At 40.0% G+C, this 20,110-nt stretch overlaps 3 protein-coding genes across 5 annotated transcripts; 1 reads left to right on the plus strand and 2 right to left on the minus strand.

The window, feature by feature from the left end:
- Positions 1 to 844: 844 nt before the first annotated feature.
- Positions 845 to 9,359, minus strand: xpnpep3 (X-prolyl aminopeptidase 3, mitochondrial). 3 transcript variants are annotated; one of them, XM_026345919.1, is made up of 13 exons: positions 9,296 to 9,359; positions 7,438 to 7,508; positions 7,236 to 7,359; positions 6,456 to 6,578; positions 6,159 to 6,346; positions 5,700 to 5,919; positions 5,377 to 5,561; positions 3,996 to 4,058; positions 3,223 to 3,336; positions 3,059 to 3,144; positions 2,529 to 2,712; positions 2,087 to 2,207; positions 845 to 1,943 (listed from the first exon to the last, which is right to left on the minus strand). In XM_026345919.1, the coding sequence occupies exons 3-13, from the start codon at positions 7,303 to 7,305 to the stop codon at positions 1,777 to 1,779; spliced, it is 1,521 nt and encodes a 506-aa protein (XP_026201704.1). In that variant the 5' UTR covers positions 7,306 to 7,359; positions 7,438 to 7,508; positions 9,296 to 9,359; the 3' UTR covers positions 845 to 1,776. The 3 variants fall into 3 exon arrangements, with proteins under 3 accessions (XP_026201704.1, XP_026201695.1, XP_026201713.1); XM_026345910.1 differs by lacking the exon at positions 9,296 to 9,359 and having other exon boundaries at positions 7,438 to 7,558; XM_026345928.1 differs by lacking the exon at positions 9,296 to 9,359 and having other exon boundaries at positions 7,236 to 7,558.
- Positions 8,729 to 16,428, plus strand: st13 (ST13 Hsp70 interacting protein). Its single transcript, XM_026346079.1, has 13 exons — positions 8,729 to 8,862; positions 10,080 to 10,219; positions 10,484 to 10,532; positions 10,921 to 11,011; positions 11,476 to 11,549; positions 11,699 to 11,765; positions 11,858 to 11,942; positions 12,046 to 12,156; positions 13,675 to 13,777; positions 13,926 to 14,042; positions 14,493 to 14,562; positions 15,377 to 15,477; positions 15,788 to 16,428. Exons 2-13 carry the CDS (start codon positions 10,110 to 10,112, stop codon positions 15,920 to 15,922), a joined length of 1,113 nt encoding a protein of 370 aa, XP_026201864.1. The 5' UTR covers positions 8,729 to 8,862; positions 10,080 to 10,109; the 3' UTR covers positions 15,923 to 16,428.
- Positions 16,429 to 17,492: 1,064 nt separating this feature from the next.
- Positions 17,493 to 19,979, minus strand: rbx1 (ring-box 1, E3 ubiquitin protein ligase). The gene is made up of 5 exons (XM_026346377.1): positions 19,847 to 19,979; positions 18,847 to 18,925; positions 18,619 to 18,689; positions 17,796 to 17,881; positions 17,493 to 17,661 (listed from the first exon to the last, which is right to left on the minus strand). Exons 1-5 carry the CDS (start codon positions 19,922 to 19,924, stop codon positions 17,649 to 17,651), a joined length of 327 nt encoding a protein of 108 aa, XP_026202162.1. The 5' UTR covers positions 19,925 to 19,979; the 3' UTR covers positions 17,493 to 17,648.
- Positions 19,980 to 20,110: the final 131 nt, after the last annotated feature.

Genomic DNA, 20,110 nt, shown 5'->3' on the forward strand with positions numbered 1-20,110 from the left:
AAATCTGATCTGTGTTTTCTCTAGTCCTAATACCGTTTACAGTACCTTAAGACTGACCTAACACACTGTACATCACCCCAGACAACAGTAAAAACTCAGTGGTTTGAGTCAGCCTCACATTTACTTTACATTTAAGCTGTGGCTCCACTGACTTTCACCTGAATTCCACCGTCCACTCAATAGTCCAGCATCATTTCTACTTATCCAGCTCCAGCAGTTCTCCTGCTAGTTAACAGAATATTACCTCTCTCCAACATTTTTAAAGCATTGTTGAGAACATTTTTAGCATCATAACCTGGCCTTATATCCACATTGTACAGTATCTGATCGAGTTAAGCTACAGTAGCTGGTCTATTTGGTTTCATTTGAGAGCAGCGCCTTTCATACAAACTAAAGCAAAACTCTTAATTGAAGCAGGAAAGATTCCACTTGTTAAACATTTGGAATGAAAACAAAAACTGGATATACAGACACACAAGCACAAGTTCATCATTATTTGAAAAACAGTAGGAAAATAACACATATTGCTTATGTGCCTTAAAGAGGAAAATGGATCAGGCCTCCATAGTTTTAACTCAGACATATGCGGCTAAAACCATGAAATGAAATGTGCATTTGTGAAACGAAAGACCTTCCAACAACCCCAAGATGAAACACTATGTTGTAATCTTTGTAGCATCAATGTAGCTGCTCTCATAATCATAATTTTTATGTTATGTTAAATCATAAATAACCAAAAGACTATATATGATATGAAATAAGAAGTAATGTGAGACTCTAACTCTTTCTTCTTTGAAATACATCACATTTTCTCTGTGCTAAAAAGACACACAACACACAAACATTTCAGAATATACTTTTTAACATTTCAGTGCATTAATGTAATCACGATAATCATTCCAGATTCATCAGCAGCTGTTTTGAGCAGGTTCCTCTGTGTTATGGGTTTTTAAATACGGTCTGTTGATATGACCCGCTCCGACTATGTGCATCAGTGTTCAGCTGGGACACAATGGTGCATTTCTGTGTATAGTAGCCAGATGAAGAATGTCGTTACCTAAAGTGCCATATTGAGGCCCTTCTGAAAATCAACATGTGAAGCACATTCGGCAGGTTTTCAGAATGAAAATGCTTGAAAATGGTTGTTGGGTCTGAACCACTGAGAATACACGATGCAAAAAGTTAACTGTTGTTTGTAGATTCTGATTTACAGTCCAGCATTAGATTTTACCTGCTGATAGCACCATTAAAATGCTAGACGCAAACATCTTGTGCATGATTAGAGGCTAGTCTCCAGTATAGTCAGAGCTATGCTGTAGCAGTCATAGCTCTGACTATAGCACAGTAGCAACGATGTAGTATACTTTAACACACAATTAAATCCACCTTTACTGTAGAAGAGCTGTTCATAACCATTAGCACAGATGTACACTTAATATTTGCATGTCTGATTTTCTGTCTTGGTATTTTTAGTACACTACTTGTCAATTATGTCTTCAAAATATGTTAAACCACTGTTATCTTTACTCTTGACCACATAAAGCCACCTCTATTGGTTTCTTTAAACCTTCAGACTGACAGTAAAAGTGTGTTTACAGTATGAGCCTCATGCCAGACTTTTTTGAGGTCTTGCAGAGACTAAAACCTCTTCTTTCTTCTTTTAATATGTTTCCACCTTTCATGTATCTGGGCCCTGAGCCCCTGGAGAAAAAGCACAGGACACTGCCTGCCATCTATACGGTGGCTCACTTGGTCACTTGTCTGTCTCTTGCTGCCCTATCTCTGAGCACAGGCCTGCTCTACATCAGCAATGGTCTTGGGCGCGCCAGAGGACAGGATCAGAGGTCCTCCCTTGTCTTGGATCACCACATCATCCTCAATCCTGATCCCCAGCCCGCGAAAACGCTCTGGAGCCTGCTCATTGTCCTCGCCGATGTACAACCCTGTGACCAGAGACGTGAATATTTTATTAAACAGGAATATAAGACATAAAAGAGAATGTGGTATAGAGACCATCAAGATGTGCAGCCACGTAGGAGAAAAATCAAGAGAGTAAGATGGTATTAAAAGCCTAGTTTATAAAAACCTGGTTCTATGGTGATGGCCATTCCTGGCTGTAGAGGCTGTGAGCGGGACAGTTCAGGAGTGTCATGGACGTCCATGCCCAGGTAATGACCAACATGATGTGGGCAATACCGCCGTGCAGCCTGAGAACGGTAAAGATAAAAGCATATTGTGTTGGAAGGGAGGTATAATTAGGGAACTTTGTCATTTAGATTAGCCAAATAAACATTTGGCTATTTCCTGACTACAAAGCATGTTAAAAATATGTGTAAAATATGTTACGGTCCTTTAAGTCATCAGGTTTCATACCTGAAGGAGTAGCTGAGCCTCTTGAAATAATAAATATACAGCATGAGAAATTGTTTTATTTTAAGCACAACAACTTTGTTTTCCGCAGCTTCTTTGTTTTAAGAAAACTAGGGTGATCCGTTTCACATCAAAATGTAGTTTTCTTTGATTATCACCTTTAGTAAATCAGCGTCATTGGTACCGGGCTTGACGATGCCAAGCTGCTTGAGCTGTCGCCCCAGCTGAGCCAGCATGTTACTATAGATGTGATCTAGACTGACGCCTGGGGAACACAGAGACAAACAGGAGCGTTGGACCTCCAGGACGGCCTCATACAGCTCAGTCTGGGCAGGGCTGAATCTGGAGGGGAAGAGGGAACACTTATGATGCAATGATGCTGGTCATTAGTAACACAACAATTCAGTAACACACCTTTATGAAATATTAGAAGACGTGGAAGGTTTTATCTATATGTATGTCATAACAGAACACATGGATTTTAATTAAAAATCTGCATTTAGAAAAAATGTGTTATTAGTTTTTAGTCCAGAATTAAACCTTCTGTGGTGTTATTGTGTTTAGATGTCATCAAAGTGACTTGGATGACAAACTCCAGATTCAGCCCCCACTTTTAGCCAGTTATTCGGCATTATTTTATCTCCTTTAAGGACCAGAATACAACATGACTTTCTCTTGTCAAACTTACTTCCCATTTACTGGCCACGTTCGAGTGATATCGCTGACATAACCAAAGTATTCACAACCACCATCGAGCAGCACCATTTCACCAGCCTGATGGAAGACAGAAAAAGATTTGTCTGCTAATTATAGGTGATTCCATTGTTTTGTAGCCTATTCACATTGTTTTACCTTTATAATCTGGTTATTGTTTATGTAGTGCAGAGTATTGGCTCGATTCCCTCCAGCCACCACAGGGGGATAGGCCAGGAAGTTGGCGCCATGGATCCGATTCTCAAAATCAAACTGGAATAAGATTTCATGTTTTAAAAAAGGCATTTTGACTTGATAAGTAACTATGAGCTGCACATTTTTTTGTCATCAAAACTCCCACCACACGAGCTAAACTTGGTAAATAATGATCTAAGTGACTTAAAACTAACAGACTCAGCTGAAACAACAGGGATACACAGTTTATAAACCTATAATCAGTTTTCATCAGTCTGAAATCTTTAAATCCTTCCCTGTAGACTCTACTAAAATGAATTAGTAACGTTGCTGATGGCACTACTACTCACAATATACTGAATACAAGCTGATATTTTGCTGTGCCACAGCAGAGGGTGTCTGCTAAATACTGTTAATAAAGAACTAGGACTATTGGTCACTTGGTTCTTCTTTTCTCATCGTAAACAGACTGCCTGAGGACCACAGAGGAAATTACTTTCCGACTAATGCTTAGTGATAACCTTAGTACCTGTCAATATTTTATATAATGTATTATAGCTGTTGAAAATACTAATTAGACACATTCACTCAGTTTTTAGGTCCTGTCTACCCCTAATGGAGAAGAGCATTCATTATTTTTGACAGTTAAATTGCAGGAATCACATTAGAGAGCCTGATCACTAAAAGACTTGAAGGTCATAACAGGCCACACTGAATTCATCTTTAGTTTTTGTTACCTTAGCAAAAAGCACAGCTTCATCCACATCTCCTTGAGACAGAGCCATCGTCTTCCTAAAAGCCTGAAAGACACAGTTGTTCTCAGTACAGCAACAGTCCAGACAGTTATAAAATGGATTCTGTAAGTCTTTTCAGCACATAGTGCACAAAGTGTATGCTGTGTGTTGTTTGACCATTAGTTCATGCACAAAAAATGTGAGAGTTCAGTAGTAATAACGTTAGTGGCAGTGTAGAAAATCAGAGTCATAAAAGAAAAGTCTGAAATATCGAAGGTGGTTGATTTGTCAAAATCAACATTTGGGTGCATAATAAAAAAGCAGGTGAGAAAAAAAAAGGCAAACCACTTGGTTGACTAAGGACCAATTAAAAAAAAGTATCTGCACAGTGAAAACTTATTAAAGACTCCACAGCAGGACTGCTCCTCACAACACATCTATACATGTTGGATCCTTAACAGTCAAGAGGAGACTAGAGTTGCAGAACAAAGGAAACAAAAACCACCTTAAACCATCAAAATGATGGAAAAAGGAAAGTGTGGAGGAATAAGAGGAACAGCTCCTGACCCAGAGCAGCACATCATCTGTCAAACAGGATACAATGGCATGTACCGATGATTTCACTGCTGTCAGAAGGAACAGAGTGACTGCAGAGGTGTACAGGAGCATTCTGTGTGCTCAGATTCAGTCAAGCACATTAATACAACCAAAAACCTTTTCAGGCTGAAGAAGTACGGCAGACATTGACTGAGCTGAACTCCACCTGCTGAAGACCTGACGCAGACAAATGCAGTGTGTGCAGTGAAAGATTGAGAGAGTTACAGTATTGACGGCAATGGATTTTTCTAAAAAATAACAGGGGGACAGGCCTCTGTAAACATGGATGATGTACACTCTGTACTGTGCCTGAACGCCTTGACAACACAAATGAAACACAAGCAAGTGACTAACTAAAAATATTTCCTGGATATTGTATTCAATTTATCGGTGTTCAGTAGTATTAATATGCTCAAGGCTCCAATGTGGGAGAGGTGAGATGTCTGCAACAGGCTGACAGTGGGTTGGCTGAGGAGACTGTGGACGTACAGTATGTGTTATGGTCAAACGTTATGATCTTGTTTTACTTCATGGGCATTAAATTTTATTTTTAAAGCCCAATATCATTAAACATTAATTTGCCTCATGGCGTTTTACATTCAGCATATACTACAATGACATTCTCTGTCCTTATACCCTCAAGTTGGATCGTACACATACAGTATGCTTTCTATATAAAGAATGTAAGTACACAGATCAGCCTTCCACATTAGTCACATTAATGCTGTCACCTTTTTTAGCCCAAATTCTCTCTTTGTGACTTAATATAGGTACGAAAGACACCAACCTCTGCTGTGATACGACCTGCTTCTTGCATTAGCGCCACCTCCGCTGAGCTCTTGAGAGCCCTGAGAGAGTGTATGAGGGGCCTGACAGAGTGTGGCATCGGCCCGGCGTCCAGCAAGGGAGAAACGTGCGCCTTGTGGAGCCGAGGGTGGGCAGGCTGGGAACTATCGTACCACAGCAGAGTGCCTGAAAGTGAATCAGAGAAACTAAATTAAATCAGTTAATTAGTTAAAAGCAAAAAGCACAAACAGTTCTTCTTCTGCAGAGAACACTTTCAGAGTAGAGTGACGCTACAATATTTGCATGATTCCCCCTTCCACACACCTTTAAGGCTCTTCAGCACAACACCTAGTTCTTCAGTGCTGTGAACTCTCTCTATGCCAGTCAAAGCAGCTGCCCCATCCTTCCCCGACCGGGGCCCGTCCCACAGCTCTCTCCCCGGGTCTCTGCGGGGGACGAACAAGATGGCTTGGTCCGGTCGTCCTTTCCCATACAGAACCAAGGCACTGTCAGGCTCTAAGATGCCACTGAGGTAGAGAAAATCCTGCAAAACGTTTGGCTCCAGGTTAATTTTTTTAAAGCCTCACTAAAATTACAACAGAAAACAACATACAAAAACATAAAACTGTGAAGTAAAAGTCGTGTTACAGGTGATTCACATTTAGAACCTGCAAATTTATTGTTCAGAATTCTGTGCTGTTTCCTGTTATGTTCAAAAACGAATCAAATCAGAACAAGATTAAACTGAAGGTGAATAAATGTAACTTGAAAGCAAACACACACCTGGTTCTGGTGGAAGGGATAAGGGATATCATTGGACATGAAGCGGGTCGGGTGGGACAAAACTAAGACCACATGGGTGCTGGAGGAGGCAGAAGGTCCAAACCTGTCTGCCTGGGCCTCGATAAGTGCGGCCAGCCGGTGTCGGCGGAGCTCATATTCTGTCTGACTCAAACCTGGGGTCACCTCACCTGAAGAGCAGAGATCAGATACGTGGAGTTTCAGCGCTGAGCAGCAGCTACACAAACCCTTAAAGGTGAAAATGCACCGACCCAGCATTGCGTTGTAAACGATACTCACCATGTTTAATGAGGTGTGGGTGAGTGAAAGGGCTGGGCTGACCTAAGTACCGAGATGGAACCGTCTTTGGTTTTAAACTTCCTGGTTTCACAGAAATGTTTCTGCACGGCCACCAGACGCAGCCTACAGACAGACGCACAACACAGTTGACAAAAACAGACCGCAATGGGCACAGATGATGCTGCACTGAGATAGTGTGAAATTGATGTACAGAAATGCCACACATACAGTATGTTGGAGGGAACCAAGAAACAGCATGACTGTCACATAACTGTAACCTGTAAAGAATCTTTCTCAGTATGTATTTTGGTCTTTGAGGCGTCAACCTGGGCACATAAATGAGTTTACTTGGTGAAGAGGTTGTTTAAATCTCACATCATCTCAAAAAACAGAGATAAGTTTCCAAAGGCAAAATGTTCACTAATTAATACTAAGTTCAAATACAAGAGACACCAGTGTTAAAAAAGACCTCCTTTCAAAATCTAATCTAAATCTACAAAAAGCATCAGAGTAAAAGTACACAATCTGCAGACATTATTTCTATTACTGATGATATTAGATCCTGCATGTTATATATGTTAACACAGATTAATTTTAGTAGTTTGCAGGTGAAGGAGAGAAACACTCATTGAAACATCAGTGAATTAACTTTAAACCTTTAAACAAACAGTTTATTATATTTTTAAAACAGCTTCTACAAAGTAAACCGAACTGTCAGGTAAAAGAAGTGGATCAACAGGTCAACTTGGTACTTTAACACGAACAGCACACTGGACTCACCTGGACTCCGGCTCCGCCGCGGCAGCAGCTCGGCAGCAGCCCGGACCACGGTGCTGGTCCGGGGCAACATGGTTGCTGCAACTGGAGGACACCGATCAGTCACCGCATGTCGTCGCGTTTCTGACTAAAAAAGTCACAGTTACGGTGAAGTACGAAGTCGTCAGTTATCACACACACACAGCGGGATGTTGCTGAGACTTACCGACGTTAGAATCCGACAAGTTAGCGTGTTAGCATGCTGCTACCATGTTTGCTAACCACGGTCACTGATCGCTGGGGGAATAGATCTCATGAGTTTGGCTTCTCAGGCAGGCATCAAAAGAGATATGTAAGTATAAACAACACATAGAGTTTTTTACATTTAACTAATAGATAACATAGATTGGTGTGATCTTTGTTGTTTTTTAATTTAGCAGGTTTGCTAAATAATTTGGAATTTGCCAAAGATTATAAATTAATATTGCATTATTCTCCCCCCCCCCCGCTAAATTATTAAAAAAAACTGGATATAATTAATATAATATAATTAATATAATAATTGTAAGATTTCTGAATAATTAAAATAAAAATGCGTGAAAGATATTTCATTCTTCAAATGAAGCTTGTAGTGAAGTGTACTAGAGAATACGTTGATCCCTGAGAGACCAAATTCAGGGCACAAGTATTAAAGCCTGAAATGGTTATTTCCTGATCCCTGAGTGTGGACTGTCAGGTAGTATTTCTGCACAGTCACCAATAAGCAACTGGTTTTGTACAATTTTACGTATCCTACTTTTTTTTTATTTGCATATTTTGATATTATATTAATTTTGTTACTCCACTGTTCATATGGAAATATTGTATTTGTCAGCTTTAGTTACTTTGCAGATACAAAATCTAATCACCTAATAAATTATTAATGATTTGCTTCGTGATAACTACTTCTGAATTGAGAAAAACATTGAGACGATTTGTCAAATAAAACTCGCAAAAATAGGTTTTTAACGTTGTTTCTTGCAGAAAACTAAAACGGCAAACTAAATGGAACTGAATGGATGAGATTATTATGATTAATCAAGAGAAATCTCCTAATGCTTCTTACACACTTCTTATATGAGCTAAAAGAGAAAAGCCATTATTTACCAAAACCAGTTCACTTCAATCTCGAAATGCAAACTGCAAAATCTTCTTCACGGCTCTAATCCTCCGTCGTAGACTCACATTCATGTTACAATCATGTTATAAACAGCATCGAGTTAAATCAACAATAGTTAAAATATCTTTTTTATCAGAACTGAAAATAAAATTAAAATAATGTATTTAGCACTGAAGCGGTACTTCAACTTGTAGAAGAATACTTCTTAATGCACGTACTTGCACTTTTTGTGTATCTCTGTCACCGAATATAATGATTAACATGATGTAAATAACTTTAGATGTTAAGTTTGGGGAGAAGGTGCAGTTTGCCCTGGAGCTGCCTGGCAGACATTACTCGGGGCCATAAAGCCCCAGCCTCCCTCGGGCTGTCCGACGAGTCGCCTGAATGAAAACACAGGAGCGACGCCACTGACGGAGCAGCTGTGCCGAGACCCCAACAGTCATCCACGGTATTTCTTCTGGGGTGTGAACGGTGCATATCTTTAATCAGGTGCGTTTCTATCCGCTAGCTGAACTTTGTTGCTGCGGCTCCACAGTATTTCCCATTAATCTCGGCGCGTGTTGCAGAGTTAGCTAGCTAAGCTAACGGTGCTATCATGCGTCAAACAGTCAGCGCGTCACGGATTGATTCACATTTCCAGAAACTTCTGGCGTGTGATTATTGCAACATGCGTTAATGCTTCGGTGTTAATGTGTAAATTACATGTGTTGTATGGGTGTATGGAGTTTGAACTGAGCCAAATAAGGATGTAGCTTATTTATTCCTCGACCACCATGAAGGCTACGGGCCAGGATCTTCAGGATAAAACTACTTCATCAGAACTGCAAAGCAAACTGCTAATTCATAATTAGTCTTACAGGTGAACACACTAACAAATTAAATCAGCAGATGGACCATAATTAATAAAGAGTGTCCTACACACCTACACACTTCTGGATGAATCATGTTGGAGATAATGTGGACTGGAGCTTAAGCCGGGCGCAGAGAGGGAACGACAGAGGAAGGGATGTTTGGTGATTAGTTATGACAATTTCCGTGTTTTGCATCATTTCATATTTATCTCACATCAAAGTGTTTTTTAATTTTAAATTAAGAATAAATGGAAAATTTGAACCGCGGAAAGAAATTTAACTGAAGTTGGAAAGAAGGGTCAGGACGCACAGGACTGATGCGCTCCGGTTAATCCACGGCTCCTGCATAACAGAGAAAATACTGACCGACCAGTCTGATGTGTGATTAAGGTGGAGCAGACTTCTCTTTGCTCATGATATAATCAAGGGGAACAGAGAATGGTTGCACGTACAGTCTAGCACGCACACCTGGCTGTGAATCTATCAACACTTGTGTCCTGATGCCTTCAAATGCTGCAAAAATATAAAAAACGGAACGAGAAACTTTTCATCAAGTCGCGGGGGCTTGGAGGTGCTGTCTGGATTATGCACAGGTTTAGCCACTCATACCCATTTGTCATTGCCAGCTGTTGCATGTTGCACAACTGCAGCCACCAGTTTGAGTGGTTTCTCCCTCTGAACAGATGCCATTAATACTTATTACCACATTGTGTTTATGAGCTAAAAGAGAAATAATAATACCCTTGCTACTAAAACTAATTCTGAAATAAAGTGTTGGAAACTGAACACATAATGTTAAAGCAGCAGCTCGTAAAGTTGTTTGTTGTTTTTCTCTCTGGTTTCCTCCACATGCAGCGTGCTGTGTGCAGGACCTGACAGAGCAGCATGGACCCACGGAAAGTGGCAGAGTTAAAGGGCTTTGTGCAGATGTGCGAGTCCAATCCCGGCATCCTGCACCTGCCAGAGATGGAGTTCTTCCGGATCTGGCTGGAGAAGTGAGTACACCTGGTGCTCGGCTGTTTCTTCATCCTGTGACCACTCTGAACATCTGATCTGTGTCAACATGTAACATACTCATGGAGGTTTTGTTGTTTCATGTAAATCTCTAGTGAAGTCGACCAAGCACAGTGTTTTAAGGTCAACGTGTCGTTTCAGGGTTCAGATTAGATTGAAGTTAGTTAAAATTAAGGGTGGGTTATGGAGGGATTATTGATGAAAAGGATGCCCCCTGACTTGATCTCCATAATTGTATATTGCAGCATGGGTGCAACACTTCCTCCCCTACCCAAGAAAAAGGATTCATGCCAGGTGACAAATAAATATTTATATATTTATTATTATGCTGTTTATTTTAAGCTTCTCGGTGTCTATTTTGTGTACATCTATGATCGTCTGTAAATAAAATAAGCTTTTGACACACAGATAGTTGTAATACGTGTCTCCTCTGTCCTGACTTGGTGCTGCACCTCTTTCCACTCTCATCCACAAATAGATGGGACGATGACAGATGCTTCTTTTATCCAAACAAACTTAGAGATGAGCTACAAATCAAGAAAACTTTAGTATTTTTTTGTATTTTAGTTTTATCTGAATTTTATTTCCTTTGTATCATATGCTGATGTGTCTAGAAACAAAACACTGAAACACAAAAGACGTATTTGCAGTTAAAACATTATATTGTTTTTCTCACTCGTAGGGTGGCTGTCCTTGTGGTCCTCCACCTACATCGGCTTCATCTCCAGAGCCTGAACCTCCTGTACCATCAGAGAGCGAGGAGAGTGAAATAGGTACTGCATCCTCAACTCTAAACCACAGCTCTGACCTCAGGGGTCGTTGGTCTGTAGGTGGGATTCATGTGTGGAGATTAGATTTACCAGTTTATCCAGTGGGAGGGTCAGAGGAAGCTGCGATTGAGCGTGCTCTGTGAGCTCAGAAGGGTCAGGATCATCTGGGTAATTTTTAACAAAAGTCTAGAGGAATTAAAATTATTTTAGCTACTTTCATGTCGAAAGGAAATAAAACCCTCCTACCAGCACTTAATAAATGAGCAGTATGTATCCCTGGTAACGCGTTTTATTTTTACGAGACCAGGCTAACCGTTTCCCCTTGCTTCCAGTATTTATGCTAAGCTAAGCTAACCATCTTCTTCCACTGAAAGAAAAAAAAAAAAGTAATTTAGCAAATGTTAACCAAGATTGTTCTAAAATGTACTAAAACAGTGTCGTAAGAGTTGATCTGTTCGCTTTTTTAGAAATCGACAAAGAGGGAGTGATCGAACCTGATGCTGATGAGCCGCAGGGCATGGAAGACTTTGGAAACATAGAGGTAAAATGTATTATCTATTAATCATGCATATGTACATTTAATCTAACTTTCTTACAAGGAAACCAAACTATTTTTAAGGAGATCTCAGGCCTGCAAAATAATCTTCAGACAGATTTGGTTTAAATGTTTGTGTCCATACATTCCCTCAGGTCACAGATGAGATGATGGACCAGGCCAATGAGAAGAAGATTGAAGCCATTAATGCACTAGGAGAAGGTGGGTTGAAGTGTTGAATGTAGATTTAGTTGCTGCAGTAATCAGGTAAAAACTGAATTAGTTTTTTTTAATCATGTAATTTCCACTTGCAGGTGATCTGCCGAAAGCTCTGGATCTTTTCAGTGAAGCCATCAAACTGAACCCTTGTGTCGCCATTATGTACGCCAAGAGGGCAAGGTGAGCATCCTCGGCGTCTTTGATTCAAGTTGTTCATGGTAGAGCATTTGGCAATCCATTGTTCTGAATAACCGAGTGTAATCTGTTGTCCTCTTTGTGTTAGTGTCTACATCCAGATGCAGAAACCCAACGCAGCTATAAGAGACTGTGACAGAGCCATCAGCATCAACCCAGACTCTGCACAGCCTTACAAATGGAGAGGAAAAGCTCACAGGTACATTTCTGCAGCCTGTTTTAACAGGAATCCCAGTATATTACCATGAAGTTGATCCTTCAGTGTGGCCTATTTATACTAAACCAAACAAATCCTACAGAATGCATGTTGGATAACATGTCGGTGCTTAGAGTTAGAGTAAGGCTAAGGGGTCAGGTTTAGCATCCTAACACACCACCTTCTGCTACTTACTTCCACATCGTGGTGGTCCATGGAGTATCCCAGTTTTTGTACACATGCACAGCTTTGTTTGAGTCTGAATCACCCTAGTGGCTGGTTGCATGAATGACACATAATCAAAATCCCAAAACAGTTTTTCACCTAAACAATATGTTTTAAACTCCACATAACCCAATCTTGAGTTTGCTTTAAGTTTATAAAACAAAACGGTCAGCCACAGGTCCACCTTGGAGAAATTGTGTTTGCACAGCACTGATGTTTTTAACATGGCCGGATTTTAACCTCAAAATAACCAACATAAACGCCTCAACTGTTCAGCAACAGGCACATTTTATTTCATTAGCTGAGCTACGTGGTAATAGAATTACTATTGCTCTCAAAAAACCTGGTAATATTCAGTTGAATTATTATTATTATTAAATTATGTAATGTTTACATTTATGCCACAGAGAAAAGCAGCAAAGTTATAACCCCTGCAGCAATACAGCGGATGTTATAGAAGAGCTTTTCTTCAGATCTTATTAACTATGCCATATGCATAAGTTCCATCAACCTACTAGGGCAGTAACACTATGCACCCTCCTTGCCCTGGGGTTCTATGACAGCCGGTGGAACAGGAAACACTGCACAGGTAGACGTAAGAACAAATTCTATGAAATATCAGCAAGCTGTAGTTGTGAAAAGAGTGAGTTCACCAGTGATTCAAGGACACACAGGACATCTTGGATATGCCCTGGGTGCATTGTTAAGGTCATTCTGGGTTTTATTAAATCAACATTTTGGTACACCTTAGTTATGATTGGATCAAAATAGTCACGTGACATGAGCAGTTGTAGGACATTTATTTAGATAAATTAAAAGTAATAATATCGTTTTGATCTACATGTGTTAAAGTGAACAGTGAGATTGTGTGAGCAATGATGGTACTAAAATCCTGACATGTCAGAAATTTATGGGGATTTACACAACGTGACAGCTGCTACTCCGCTCATCTACAAACCAACATGCATCGAAACTGTAACAAGATGTTATTAGATCGATACCACTTTGTGACATAGATCAGTGTTGTCTTAAAGCACTCAGAGGCTCTTTAACATGAAACGTGTTTGAGGATGAGGAAGTCGAACTATTAAAGCCTTCGACTGTCAGTTAATTCATGCAGTTTGTTTTTCTCTGTGCCGCTCATGTTGTGCCATCTGCTTAGTGATCTGACAGTGCTGCATTTTGCTTGTGTGTGTGTGTGTGTGTGTGTGTGTGTGTGTGTGTGTGTGTGTGTGTGTGTGTGTGTGTGTGTGTGTGTGTGTGTGTGTGTGTGTGTGTGTGTGTGTGTCGCTGCAGGCTGCTGGGTCACTGGGAGGAGGCAGCCAAGGACTTGGCCACAGCCTGTAAACTGGACTATGATGAGGACGCCAGTGCGCTGCTGAAAGAGGTTCAGCCTAAGGTATAGTACCCAAGAAGAGAGAGAATGAAAGTCGAGCTCTGTGTAGTGTGTTCAGATGATTCTGGAACAGAGCAGTTCTCCAGACAGACAGGAATCAAAGATGATTGTGATGCTCTTTGATCTGCTTAATGCTTTTCTTCATTTCCAGGCTAACAAAATTATGGAGCACAGACGCAAATATGAGCGCAAGAGAGAAGAGAAGGAGATCAGGCAGAAGCAGGAGCGGATAAAGAAAGCCAGAGAGGAGCACGCACGAGCTCAGAGGGTGAGCTGCTCTCAGAATGGGGCAAATACAGTTTAAAAAAACAAAACACAGGCCATTCAACACAGGCAAACACAACATATTTATACACTGTTGTTGGTTGATATGAGCTGTACATTTAAAAATGCTCCAGAACAACCGAACACAGATGAGGTGCCTGATTTTCCCACCTCAGCAGTTCAAATCCCAAGCAAAACATGAACCTCCTCATGGTCCATGTTGGAGACATAGTAATAAAGAACAGCTTGGTTCCTACACTGCAGCACAGAGCTCATAACAACGATAAGAAAAATACGAGATCACACTGTTATTTCTTTCTAACCTACCCTGTTTAGCTTCTTATCTTTATGTTCTCAGGAGGATGAGGATTAAACGGTGTGTTTGTCAAACATCTAAACTTCCCCTAAATCTAACAAAGACTGTTTTCTGTCCCATTTTCTCGTGTCCCAACAGGAGGAAGAAGCACGACACAGTGCAGGAGCAGGTGCAGGAGCAGGAGCAGGAGCAGGAGGGTTCTTTCCAGGTAGGGGAGTGGAAACAAGTTGTTCTCAATTATCATGTAAACAAGAAACTGGGGACATTTAACATCACAGTCAGAGTCTTTTGGATTATCTTATCTGGTCAGTATTTGGGCTGTTGAAGTTAACCTGCTCCGGAGCTGAGTGAGGTGCAGCATAAATTACCATGAAGATCTGCCCCAGTCAGCGTCATGACACTGGAGTTCAGCCCAAAGACACAGAAGCTGGAAAAGCTACTAATCTGTCTTCATGATACAGGCTCCTAGTTTCTGTAATCAGGGTAGGAGATTAGAGAAACCTGCTTTCCAGCTGATTCCTGCGTGTAACAGGGTTTCTGCTCTGTTTTCTAAATAAGTGCAGGGCAAAAGGCTGCTGCAGAGTGGCTGGATGAAAGCAAGATTATTATACAAAGCCATGCCACCAGAAGTCTGAGTTAAACTGAAACCAACATAAAGATTACCAGAAATACTGAGGGATAAATATTAACCTCAGCCTTAACCCCAATACATGTGTCTGTAAAGAAAACGTGAAGGAGAACAGTACAGCTGAAAATCCAAACAAAGAGACTTAACAAGAACATGTCACAAAATGCATATGAGAGGAATAATTAACAAAACATCAAGTATAAAGACAGATGATAGTTAAAAAAACTAGTTATTAAGACCTGTCTGTTTGTAATCATCGTTGATTGCACACTATTTCCTAAATTCTCTCGAACATCACACAGCAAAGTGTTTCTCTCTGCTGCAGGGATTCATTACCTCTTTGTTAGACATGAGTGTCGCTCATTAACTAATGAGTCTTGTTGTCACTTTGCAGGTGCTGGTGGATTCCCTGGTGGATTCCCAGGTGGAGCTGCTGCTGGCATGCCAGGTCTTGGTGAATTTCTGAAAGATCCTGAACTGCTCAACGCCATGAAGGTGAATTACCAAGTATAGTATGTGTGTACTGTTCCTGAATACCTCAAACACAGCTCGCACTTCACCTCTGTAGACGGTGTTTCTTATTATAAAGCCCATGCACAAAGGCAAACGATAGATGATGTGATGTTGGTGAAAAAGACGACCCACTGACTTGTCTTCTGTTCTCTGCTTCCTCAAACATTTAAAAGGAAAGATCAGATCTTTAGACACTGCTTCTGGGTGTCGTGGCTGTTTTTTAAAGCAGATTTATAAATGCACATTATAAATTCAGCTGCTAACCTCGTTTGCCTTCCATATTAATCTCCAGGACCCTGAGGTGATGGCTGCCTTCCAGGATGTGGCTCAGAACCCGGCTAACATCGCCAAATACCAGAACAACCCCAAAATCATGGCCCTCGTCACCAAGCTGAGTGCCAAATTTGGAGCTTCACCACAGCCGTAGACCGGGAAGGACCAAAAGCGGAGAGGAGAGGGGAGATGTGGTGACACAATCTGGAGAGCAACAACGCTGTTCAACAATTATTCACTGTGTGCAGATCAAACGGGGGAAAAGGTGTGATGTAGAGAAAGTGTGGGCAATTTTTTAAATGTTCTTAATCAGCCTGTTAGCACTTAGCAACATCTCAACAAAGCAGCCGAAGGCTAGGAGTCAGGTGTGACACACTTTGCCCCTCTGATGTGTCTTAACCACAGGTTTTATAACCTGCATCTGGAATCGCTAACTGGGAGCTCCTGCAGTAAGACGCTAGCTCACAAACAGACATTAATACGTGGTAATGGTTAATGGTAACCTTTGTTTTTTCTTTCTTTGAACTTAACTCACAACAGTTGACACTTTTGTTATCAGATCTATTGTTATAGATGCAAAAAATTTAACTGATCTTTATGTCTGACCCTGTAAAAATGATTCACAATAATAAAACCTCTGTTGCTTCAAAACAGATTTGACATTTGTTTCTAGTTCAGTTATTTACATTACAAACATTTATATAATTTGACTTTATACTTTTTCTCCTAAATAGATGGAACTAATTTTAAGCAGATTAACATCCAGGAAGACCTTCACTAAACCAGATGTTTTACCTTGTATATAAATTATAGTTTTGTTTTTTGTTTTTTTGATGGATCACAGGCAAACTGTTTAGAAATGTTCCACGTTAAAACATTTTTTAACAATTGGGACCGTTATTACAAGCTCGACTGGTTTGAGATTCTCAAATGTGAGGGTTTCTGCTGTTCGTGTCAGTTTTAGACTGTTGGTTGGACCAAAGCAGTTTGATGCAGCAGAGATATTTGATGATTCCTGAAGCAGCTTTATTACATTTGCTGATAGCTTGTGCTGTAGTGTGGAGATATTTTCCCTAAGGTTTACTTTCTGGTCCAGCACCTAAAGACTTTTGTATGTTTGTGCCTTAGCCTGTTTTTCCTTTGGTCAGACCAGAACAATCAGAATGAGACTGTATTAAGCATTTGATCAAAAGGTTTAGAAAATAATTGAAACGTCCTTCAAAATTTTGTGAAACCCAAGAAGTTGTCAAATGTCTTCCTTCATCCAGTCTAGTTCACTTCATTTACCATCATTGACACGAGGAATTAATTCTTCAAAATGTTGAAGCTGCAGCTGTGGAATTATTGGACTTTTTAAAATATACAAGTGTTAATTTGTGTAGATTAACCCCAATCAGGTAACTGACTGGTTCTACATGTAAACTTGTTTTAAACAGAAACTGAGCATACATGCAGGTGCCTACAGGTGCATTATTATAAATCAGGTCCAAAGGGAGCGTGGGTCATTCTGCCGCTTAATCCGCACTGCGCATCTGTTATTGAGCCAGAGGATTACTGCTCTGATCTGACAGAACAAATTCCTCCCACCGATGGCAGCGTTTTCCTCCACTAAACAGTTGTTTAACCGTCACAAATGTTGAATCATGTTCTCTTTAGCAGCTGTACGTCAGCATTTCATTCATTCATGCTACAGAGTTTCAGCCACGAGAAACGTTAAACTCCTGTTGTGTGTCAACAATTATGTTTATTTATGTACTTACAATATACCAAAAACAAAGACGTGGGGGTAAAATAATAACTAGAATTTCAACCAGGAGGGAACGGAAAAGAAGTAAGGATGATGTTTGAAGAAGTCAATAAAGATGTCAACAATAACACAGCTAGTGTCCATACCTGTGGAAAAGGAAAACAGGACGTACTGTTAATGTTGACGTTCCTTGAAACAACTTTTCACTGTCAAAGGCAACAAAAGAGCAGCCAAGCTAAGATTCACACAACTCTATGACATTTTCAAAATAAATACTCACTTCTGAAACTCCCACTCCCTATTGTCCAGGGGGCACACTTGTCTGGTTTTCAGCCAGCGGGAAATACAGTGGAAATGAAAGGCATGCTAGGAAAAAACACACAAACATACAAAAAAAAAAACACATGAATATATTGCATGTACAGAATGGGGTGAATTCAGTCAAGAGTAACCAATTTTGCATTCCTTTGATAACTGATTTTCATCTTTTGTTAGTAATTTTAAAAAGCAGTTCTATGTAGTAAACGCAACTTTCTAATATTACCTCCAGTAGCAAGAAAAGTATATGAACCTTTTGAAATGTCATGGTTTTCTGCATTAATTTGTAATAAAATGTGATCTGATGTTCATCTAAGTCAAGAGTATTGACAAATATAATGTGCCTATCATAAAAAGCTATGTGAACCCTTAACTTAATGACCTCAAAAAAAGCTGAGGATATTATGAGAATGCCTGTGCGTCAGCTGAAACCCTGTAGAGGTTGGGTTGGCAACAGGACAATGATCCAACACCAGAATAAATCCACAACAGATTAGACAGAAAAACTAAATCTGCTTTTTTGGGGTGGCCAGGTCAAGGCCCAGATATCAACCCAACAGAGATGCAACCAATTAATAATTTTAAGGGTTCACTTACTTTTTCCACTATCATTTTGAATATTGAGTGTGTTCAATAAAGACATAATCAGAAATTTTTGCCTTACTGTTATATACATATACTCAATACTATATAATATATATCATATAATATGAATTCCCTGCCTGCTCAACTCTAAAGTCAGCTCACCAATTTTATATCCACGTGGGTAGGTCTTGGGTACTTACATTGCACACACCCCATGCTACAGTGCACTCTTCAGATGTTGCTGATGCTTGATTGGCCTGACACTCTATACCTGATGGAGGAAGGCGGAAAAAAATAAGTTTGACAAAACACTGTAATCTGGAGCAGCTCACTGCTGATGTGCAGTTTCACAGCTGCTTCCTCTTTCTATATCATGTATTATTCAGCTTAAATGTGGTTTAAAGAAAACGTTGTGAAAGCGAACTCACAGAGATCCATGATGTGGTTCCGACAGATAGCACAGTTGTCCACCACAATGTCCCAGGCCCACAGTGCCACTGCATTCCACTGGAAAACAAACACATTTATCACTTTAGATTTAAACCACTTAAACATGCTCTTAACTTTTTTAAATAGCACAGCAAACAATATGGGAACAGTGAGTGACCTGATTGATAGTTTTAGAGATTAATACCAACAACAAAATAATATAGAAAGAAGAGATAAAGTAAGGAATTTAATGTGATCCAGATGTTATCTGTACAGGACATGAAGAGTAAACATGGTTTAGATTGTAAAGTTAATGGTTTTACAGAAATATAAAGTTAAGATGTATCTGGGTACTCTAAACACATTTAAAAGACAGTGATAACTATATAGCTGTCATTTTAAAGATATTTTAACTAATATTAGTGCATCAGTCAAGATAAACAATGATTAATACTCAACGTTTAATCTCTTCTTACTTTAGGGTTCACACAACATTTTAATGATCAGATAGAACCGTTAGTGATATTGTGGTTTAGGTTAACTCTAATATACTTATTATTGTGAATACAGAATAAGCATTTTCAGCATTTCTCTATTCTAAATGTAAAGCTGGGAAGTGCGGCTTAGTTAAGCTAAGCTAAATTAGCTCGCATGAGTTTAGAGCTTTGCTGTTGAACCGAAAATTAAACGTCGACAATAGGATGGCTTATTTTTCTTGTTGATTAGAGATTAGTGTGGGTGAATGGTCTCCGTCACACCAGGATTAGCTCTTTTTAATAAAGTTAACCGCATAGCCTGAAAGGAGAAGTGCAAAATCATGCCCCAGCTTGAGGCTAACATCTAGCTAACTAGGTACATGCTAACGACGACACTACAGTGAGTTTGCTCTAGGATGCTATTAGCAAGTAGCTAGCTAGCGTCGACGAGTTGTATTTGACGCTGCTGACAGATTAAACACATTATTTACTCGAGTGCACCGTGTTTCCATATAATCCATACCTTCTTAACTTCAAATCGCTTCTTGCTGGCGCCACTGTTTGTGCCGCTGGGTGTATCAACATCCATAGCTGCTGCCATCTTAACCAGGGAATTCGGCGTAATGAAGACGGTGAGTAACCCGGAAGTACCGGAACAATTTCCGCCGGCGTTTTAGCGCATTGACCGTGTGTTGTAATCGGTAGTGGTATTAATATATAGTTGTTACAGAGAGGGGTGATTATGTTACACTGCTTAAAATGACCACAAACATTAACATAAAACGAA

The sequence above is a fragment of the Anabas testudineus genome, chromosome 8 (genome assembly GCF_900324465.2).
Source record: "Anabas testudineus chromosome 8, fAnaTes1.2, whole genome shotgun sequence".
Classification (NCBI taxonomy): Eukaryota; Metazoa; Chordata; class Actinopteri; order Anabantiformes; family Anabantidae; genus Anabas; species Anabas testudineus.